Source organism: Zonotrichia albicollis, chromosome 9 (assembly GCF_047830755.1).
Source record: "Zonotrichia albicollis isolate bZonAlb1 chromosome 9, bZonAlb1.hap1, whole genome shotgun sequence".
Lineage (NCBI taxonomy): Eukaryota > Metazoa > Chordata > Aves > Passeriformes > Passerellidae > Zonotrichia > Zonotrichia albicollis.
In genome coordinates, this window is record NC_133827.1 from 790,059 (window position 1) to 798,763 (window position 8,705).

Sequence of the window (8,705 nt, forward strand, 5' to 3'; positions counted from 1 at the left end):
ATGAGGTTCAATAAGTCCAAGTGCCAAGTCCTGCACTTTGGCCACAATAACCCCCTGCAACATTATAGGCTGGGGCCGATGTGGCTGGATAGTGCTCAGGTGGGAAAGGACCTGGGGATGCTTGTTGACTGTCGGCTGAACATGAGCCAGCAGTGTGCCCAGGTGGCCAGGAAGGCCAAAGGCATCCTGGCCAGCATCAGGAATAGTGTGGCCAGCAGAAACGGGAGGTCATTCTTCCCCTGCACTCAGCATTAGTGAGGCCATAGCTTGAGTGCTGTGTCCAGTTCTGGGCCCTCAGTTTAGGAGGGACGTTGAGATGCTTGAGCGTGTCCAAAGGAGAGCAACAAGGCTGGTGAGGGGCTTGGAGCACAAGCCGTATGAAGAACGACTGAGGGAGCTGGGGTTGTTCAGCCTGGAGAAAAGGAGACTCAGAGGTGACCTTATCACCCTCTTCAACTTCCTGAAGGGTGGCTGTGGTGAGCTGGGGGTCGGTCTCTTTCTCCAGGCAACAACAGACAGAACAAGAGGATACAGTCTCAAGCTGGGCCAAGGGAGATACAGGCTAGAATTAGGGAGGAAGCTTTTCACAGAAAGAGTGGTCAAATACTGGAATCATCTACTCAGGGAGGTGATGGAGTCACCATCCCTCGATGTGTTTAAGGGAAGACTGGATGTGGCACTTGGTGCCATGATCTAGTTGAGGTGTTAGAACATGGGTTGGACTCCATGATATTAAAGGTCTCTTCCAACCTAGAAATTCTGTGATTCTGTAAAACTAACAGGTATTAACACCTGTGCCACTTTCCAGGCAGACATCAGTTGTGTGCCCGTGAACAGGTTGTGCCACTTGTGCCCTGAGGTGCCCAGCTGGGATTGGATCTCTCAGAGAGCACCTGAGGGAGAGCAGAACACCTTGTAAGCTGCAGGTCCCTGACAGCCCCACAGGGCTCCTGTCCCATCAACATCTGCTCTGCTCCAGTTTGAAACGGGGCCCAGCATGGTGCCGGGATCATCAGAGAGCTGAGGTGTGTGCTGGAATTCAATGTCCTCCCCATCGCACAGCAGCCCTGCATTTTCCTGCTGCAGCCTTGGTCTCCAGCACAGCCATGGAGGCTCTTTGGGCTCTGGACTGTTGCTGCAGCTCCCAAGGGCAGCTGAGCTCTGCCTTTGGCACAGTCAGGCCTGGCCAGCGCAGGCCATGCTCAGCAATTGCCTGTGTGTGCCTGGCCTTGCTGTCAGCCCCGGCAGCGGCTGCGTGGCCCCTTTGTGGCCCTGTGCTGGCCCAGCCATGGTGGCCCAGCCCCTGCGCAGGCCCAGCCCAGGCCAGGAGCATTGCAGCTGGGAACGGCCCCTGTGCCGTGGTGCCCACAGCAGCCTTGGGGCTCTGTGCACCATGGCCTCCCTGCTGGGCAGCCTCTGCCAGCTCCTGCAGAGCCCCTGGCACCTGTGGGGCTGCACAGACAGCCCTGCCCCGGGCTCTGCCGGCCTCTGGCAGAGAGGCAGCCAGGGCTGGCCATGGTCAGGAACAGGCCCTGAGCCCCGCAGGAGGATGGAGCTGCGCCACATCCAAACTGAGCCCAGGCCAAAGCTGGGCTCAGCAGCCAGGGCTGCCAAGGACTGGGCACAGAGGCTGGCTCTGAAAAATGTCCTGGGCCCCCTCCCTGCTCTGTCCATGTCACCAAGGGCACAGAGCAGCCTCCTCTCTGGGCTACTTGCCTGTTTGCAATGCCTTGCACAGGCACTGGCCCGGCCCCACAAGGCCTGGCCTGAGTCCTGCCCCTGCACGCTCAGCCAGGCTGAGATGGACACTGATGGTTTCTGGACCAGGCTCTCTGAGCCCAGCCCAGCTCCCTGCAAGCTCTGCCAGCTGCCCTGAGCTCTGGGCAGCACCAAGGGCCTCTCCCCAGCCCAGCCCAGCCAGCTCTGACCCCACAGCTCTGCTCAGGCCAGGCTGCTCTGGGCACTAGCCCACAGCCTCAGCCCCTGGCAAGGGCACAGCAGCAGCTGCAGCTGCCACAGGACTCAGCCCCAGCCATGGGGGAAGGTGCTTGGCCAAGGCCAAAGGAGGCTTCCTGGCTGCCCTGCTCGCCTCGGGCTGAGGTGCTGAGAGCTCTGCAGCCCCTGCTGCCATCCCATCTGCCCAGGGCAGCACAAGAGCCCCGGCCTTGGGGCCCTCAAGAGCTGCTCCTGCTCCAGGCCCAGGGCCCATCCCAAAGCTGGGGCAGCCACAAAGCTGTGCTCATTTCTGTTCATTGCTGCTCTGATGGGGATGGATCCTCAGCCACTTGGAGGTTGTTGATGAATTTTAATACTCCAGAGGCCTCTTCATTCTTGAGATCTTCAGTAATGGAATTCAGGTAAAAAGGGTCATAAACATTTGTTCTAAAACACCTGAAGAATAAAAGCCCCAAGGATTTATCTAAATGTTCAATTCTACTGAGGTTAACTGAAAAAATTTCAGAAGTGTATTCAAAGTGAATATACGCTATTGAGAACAATGCAGAGAGAACTGTTTTGTCCTCTTTTTTGTCCTGTTTATAGAATGATATCAGCAATGTCCAATTGATATGGACTCCCAGCACCTTCTAATGCAGCCTGAAGAGATAGGAAAATCCAGACTCTTCATGGCTGACAAGAAATCAGACTTTGTCCCTACCCCCACTCCATTTCCCTAATCTAACCTCTGGCATTCCTATGGATCAGGAATAGTGTGGCTAGCAGGAGCAGGGCAGTGAATCTTCCCCTGTGCTCAGCACTGGTTGGGCAACACCTCAACTGCTGTCTGATTCTAAGCGTTCTTGGGTGGGCAATAGAAAGAAATTTGTAGCAGGAAGAGTAAAGAAAGCAAAGGTGAAGCCAAAGAAATGTTCAGGGCAGTTTGGGGGTGGCTGCCAGGCAGCCCTGGCTCTGAGCAACAGCGTCTGCAGTGGGACAGGAAACTCCCAGCTGATGGGAACAAACTTTCTGGCTGACTGCAGAGGCCAGGACAAAGCTGAGTGGTTTCCCTGGTGTCCCCCAGCCCTTGCTGGCCCCAGGGGCTGATGGCATTTGTGCTCCCTCAGGTTCATGTCCCCACACCAACAGCATGGGGGTGCTCCCACCTGCTGTGTGCAATGCAAACAGGGACTCCTGAGCCAGTGCTGCCGTGTCTGTGCCTGCAAGGATGGGGAACCTGTGTGAGCTGGGGGAGAGGCTAGGGCTGCAGAGGGGGGATGTTGTTGGCAGCTCCATGAGGATGCTCTGGGACGCTGCCCTGGGCTGTCCAGCGCACTGGGGATGGATCAGCCCCTACTCTGCTGCTCCTTCCCATCTGCCCCAGGGCCCTTGCAGAGCCCCAGCCATGCTGTTTGCCCCCAGCCTGCCCACGGCCAGCCTGGGGCTGCTGACGGGGCTTTTCTGTGCTGAGCATTGGCCTGGGTGTGTTCTTGAGAGAGCCTGGGCAAGGAGCCTGGAGCCCCCAGGCCCTGGCCTGAGGCGTCAGCGCTGCCCCAGCAGTGCCCATGGCCTGTCCCTGCTGCAGCCCCGGCACTGCCACCCCCAGGGCTGTGCCCGGCCCCGAGAGCACTCAAGCCCTGCAGCAACACCAGGGCCACCAGGGCAGCAGGGCAGGGCCACGGCAGCAGCACTGGCAACACCAAGTGCTGCTGCTGCTGGGCACAGCTGCTGTGCCAGCACTGTTCTGCCCCCAGCTCTGCACACAGACATTGCTGCTGCAGCTCCAGAGAAGGCAACAAAAGGGCATGTCTGCAGAAAACTCTGCAAGGAAATCTTTTAGTTCCTTTAAAGCCTTCAGGAGCACAGCCCCTCATTGACACAGTCTGTGGTCACTGGGAAGGTGGAGACACACAAAATGAGAAATTGCACAAACAACGACAATTGTGAACAGTATGGAAAAAATAAAACCAAGGAAAAAATGCCAAAAGGGGAATTACAGGTAATATTTAAGATTAATTTTATTATAATTTAAAGATTACTTTTATTACACAAATTGTCCAGCAGTTAATGTTTCTGAAACCATCCTGTGATCAGTCTCCTCACTGCAGCCTTGAGCTCCTGGTTCCTCAGGCTGTAGATGAGGGGGTTCAGGACAGGAGGCACCACTGAGTACAGAACTGACAGGGCCAGATCCAGGGATGGGGACGAGATGAAAGGGGGCTTCAGGTAGGTTAATGTGCCAGTGCTGAGGAACAGGGAGAGCACGGCCAGGTGAGGGAGGCAGGTGGAAAAGGCTTTGTGCCGTCCCTGCTCAGAGGGGATCCTAAGCACAGCCCTGAAGATCTGCACATAGGAGAACACAATGAACACAAAACAGCCACAATCTAAAGAGACAGTAACAGCAAGTAATGCCAGTTCCCTGAGGTGTGGGCAGGAGAGCTTGAGGATCTGGGGGATTTCACAGAAGAACTGGCCCACAGCATTGCCATGGCACAGGGGCAGGGAAAATGTATTGGCTGTGTGCATGCCAGCAGTGAGAAAGGCACTGGCCCAGGCAGCTGCTGCCATGTGGGCACAAGCTCTGCTGCCCAGGAGGGTCCCGTAGTGCAGGGGTTTGCAGATGGACACGTAGCGGTCATAGCACATGATGGTAAGGAGGGAAAGCTCTGTTCCAAGGAAGAAGATAAGCAGAAAAACCTGTGCAACACATCCTGAGTAGGAGATGTCCCTGGTGTCCCAGAGGGAATTGTGCATGGCTTTGGGGACAGTGGTGCAGATGGAGCCCAGGTCGCTGAGGGCCAGGTTGAGCAGGAAGAAGAACATGGGCGTGTGCAGGTGGTGGCCGCAGGCTACGGCGCTGATGATGAGGCCATTGCCCAGGAGGGCAGCCAGGGAGATGCCCAGCAAGAGGCAGAAGTGCAGGAGCTGCAGCTGCCGCGTGTCTGCCAATGGCAGCAGGAGGAAGTGGCTTATGGAGCTGCTGTTGGACATTTACTGGGGCTGCACATCGGGACCTGTTCATGGATATAGGACAGTGAAGAGTTAGAGGCAATGTCTATAACCAAAATCAAAGCCATTTCCTCTACACCCTCTTCTGTAACACACATGGACACCCTTCTCTATTTAAGAATTCTGAGGTTTTCTTTTTAAGCTGTCCCCATGTTTCTTCTGCTATTCTAGGATATCAGAAACCCTCAGCATTCCCTTGGTATAACAGAGTGAGTTCCCTGAGGCAACATAATTAGTGGAGACTGGAGGGAGATGGTCTCACTTGATTGTATTTGGTGTCTCTCTGGGTTTTCACTTTTCTTAAATGGAGGATATGCCCAATCTCAAGCTTTTTGTAAAGATCACCAGATCTTTGCTGAGTGCAGTTGGATCCACCACATCCCAGCTCCACATTTGTAGCTAAGGACTCACGTGGCTCATTTCACGAACCCAGCAGCATTTTCAGTGTCACAACACCTCTTATTTTCCCATCAATCTTATAACTCAGAGATGCTCTAGGACAGGTTTGCAGCTTGGACTGAAATCTCAGGGAGATTTCCAAGTGTCCGTATGATGGCATTGGATGAAGGGAGATGCAGCTCCTTCCCTGGCTGCACTGACAGCATTGCCCAGAGCCGGGCACTGGGGACAGCGTCACCCTGAGCCAGCTGTGCCCCCTGCCAGAGCCCCCAGTGCTGGGCAGCTGCTCCCAGCCCTGTGCTCTGCAGAGGGAACTGGGCCCGGGGCTGCAGAGCTGCCCCACGGCTCTGCTGCAGCTCTGCCTGCACAGGAGGGGCTGCACGCCTTGGAGCCCCGGCCCTGAGGGCAGAGGCTGGGCTGGGGGACAGGAGGGAGGGGGCTTGTTCAGAGGGAGGGGCTGCACTGGAGGGGCTCCTGTGGACATCTCTGAACTCTCCCTGCCACAGCATTGCTGGGTTTTGTTTCCTCTCATTGCCTGATCTTCTCTCTGCTTCCTGGAGATTACCCTCCGTCAGGTGTTTCCCTGTGCCTGGTCTCTCCTGCCAGCATTCAAAGACCCCAAATCTCTGTGCCCTCTCCTGGGCCGGACAGAACCCTGCCTATTTGCAGGGCACTGGTTGGGGGCAGATTCTGTTTGCAGCTGGGAGAAAGGACAGCTCAGCCTGAGCCTGATGTCTCCAGCAAAGGTGGTGCTGCTGCTGTCCTGTGGCAGAGAGGCTGAAGGCACATTAGGGGTCTCCTGTGAACCTATTGATCGCTAAAGCCAACATTTCGGACATCTCAGGGACTTGAAGAATATAATGATTAGCAATTCAATTAATATTTAACCCTTCCTGACATTCTCCAATAGTAGGAAACAGAATACTTGAACTCTTTGTAAATTTCCTGACATTTATTAAAAAGCTTGTCTGGAAAATATTCTATGACTTATCAGACCACCTCAGCATGTCAGAGCTTCATAAGCATTTCTCGTCACCTGCACTAGAAATACCCAGATTTGTACTCACAGTGTCTGTAGGCATTGGGATGTTCCAGCTTTAGGAGATGGTTCCAGGAGGTGCAGCTGCATTGTCCTGCAGCCAGAGGTTCCTGTGCCAAGGGCTGGCAGTGATTCTGCCCCAGGCACTTCTCAGCACTTTCCCAGCCCTGACTGATTGAAGCTCTCTGTGCCTCTGTGCTGTGCCCGGGGTGGCTGCAGACAGTGCCCCAGCCCTGCTGGGCTGAGAGAAGAGCTGCTCATCAAGAGAAATGTGCTTTTGAAGCTCTTCTTGGTTACCAGGAGCTGCCTCTGTGCCAGGAGCCCAGCCCAGCTCAGCAGCACAGACACAGCACAATGACTTTAATGAGCCTCTGGGGCTTTGTGCTCAGGCCCTGAACATCAGTCCCTGAGAGGGAGCTGAAGAAACCTCTCCAGAACTCCAAGCCAGAATCCAACTCCAAACTTTCTTGGACTTTTAATGGGTCCCACTGAAGAACACAACTGAGAAAGTGTCCCCAGGCCCCAGGCAGAGCAGAGAACTGGAGGCAGTGATGACAGGTGGGGACAAAGAGAAGCCAAGTCTTGGTGCCCTGGGGCACAGCAGGGTCTGTGCCACCAAGGGCTGGGAGGAGACACCTTGTCCTGAGGCCCTGGGGCCTCCTGGCACAGCCCCAGCCAGGCTGGGCACTGTCAGCCCCTTTTCCTGCCCTCAGCATCCCCCCCTAGCCCACATCCCAGTGGCCTCAAGGATCTGCTGGAAGGATTCCCTGGGGAGCCTTGCTCAGGAATGGCCCTGGGGGCTCCTTAATGCTCAAAGAGTTTTTCAGAGGACTTTGGGTTTGGCTTTTGCCTTGGAGTCTCTGAGAGGTTTGTGCAATCCTGGCCTTCAATTATCTGCTTTAATTAGTCCCTGGAGAGAGTTTGTCAGTAACAACACTCAGTGGGGCTCACTAATGCTTCAAGGTACTTCAGTTATTTTAAGGTACTTGGTGTTTCTCTTTATATTGAGAATCTGTGAAAAGTTAGTGCAATCATGACCCCAGTTCTCTGCTTTAATGAGTCCCTTGAGAGCTTTGTAGTAACACTCAGTGGGGCTCATCAACACCTTTAGATACTGAAGGTTTTTAAGGTACTTTATTAATTTAAGAATACTTTTAAGTACTTTTAATGTTTTTCCTTCCCACACTGAGTCTCTGAGAGGTTTTTGTGCCATCCTGGCCTCCAGTTCTCTTTTCCAAGTAGTCCATGAGGAGCCTGTGTTGGGTATCTTCCTCCTATCTGTTTTACAACAAAGATGGAATGGAAAGTATTTTGTAAGACTTTCTAAAACCATTCAAACAAACATGGGACAATTAACAATACAACAACAACCACCAAGAGAATTAATAGTCCTGTTTTCACTAGATATCATCCAACCCTTTTGTCCCTTGGATTGGAAGAGTTTATTGAACCAGTCTTTGTTTTCCACTTGAAGCTTCTTGAACCCTTCCTTCAGTACCTGAATGCTCTTGTGGATTGTCTCGCTGTGGCTGGAGAGGTTCATGTAACACATGTCCTCAGAGTCTACACAGCCATGCCCATGTGCCCAGAGTAAAAACTCTATCTCTGTTCTGCAAGGTGGCATGTCTGATGGTCTCTATGTCTGAGAGCAGGCCACTCAATGTGAGGGAGGTAGCATTGGTTTGCTTACTTAACAGGCACCCAAGACGGTCTAATTGTCCTAAAGCTTTAGCTGCAGCCACCCAAGGTAGTCCACATTGAGGGTGCTACCATCTGATACCTGGATTAAAGCTTTCAAAGGCATCTCTTTGATATCATCCAATACATCTCTGGAGATACCTGCTGCTTGGTCATCTGGTAGTCTGTGTTGTTATTTCTCCAACTAGTTGGTTGATTGTCAGTTCAGACCTTGCCTCAATATTAGCATAGTCTGCTATTAATTGATTTAGTAAACACTTCCATCCCCCTTCCCACAGGGTGTATTTGGTAGGTGACAACAACATGATCGTAATATATTTTAAATCATAGAGAATTATGATGTGCTGTAAACATGGCCTTCATTAGGCCATTAAAACAAGGGAAGTCCCTCCTATGGTCTTCAGCTGCCCTACACAGATCCTTGATTTCCCCTCAAACCAATGGCTGATACCTGGGATTCGGCCCCCTTCTTTCATAACATACGGGGGCAACAAGGAGTTTTGAGATTATTTGCCAATCTCCTTCCTTACCTGCTTCTTTCTGGATCCTTTCCCAGGCATCTTCTGGGATTGAGGGGAGAGGTGGCTCTGGGGAATCCAAACTGTCTTCTGGGAAGGAAGAATAA

The 8,705-nt window shown here is 53.2% G+C and overlaps 1 protein-coding gene across 1 annotated transcript; it reads right to left on the reverse strand.

The window, feature by feature from the left end:
- Positions 1-3,999: 3,999 nt before the first annotated feature.
- LOC141730212 (olfactory receptor 14C36-like) lies at positions 4,000-4,926 on the reverse strand. The gene has a single exon (XM_074547641.1). It carries the CDS (start codon positions 4,924-4,926, stop codon positions 4,000-4,002), a length of 927 nt encoding a protein of 308 aa, XP_074403742.1.
- Positions 4,927-8,705: the final 3,779 nt, after the last annotated feature.

Excerpts from the sequence above, each read along its gene's own strand:
- LOC141730212 (XM_074547641.1), bottom strand. The coding sequence starts at position 4,926 with ATGTCCAACAGCAGCTCCATAAGCCACTTCCTCCTGCTGCCATTGGCA.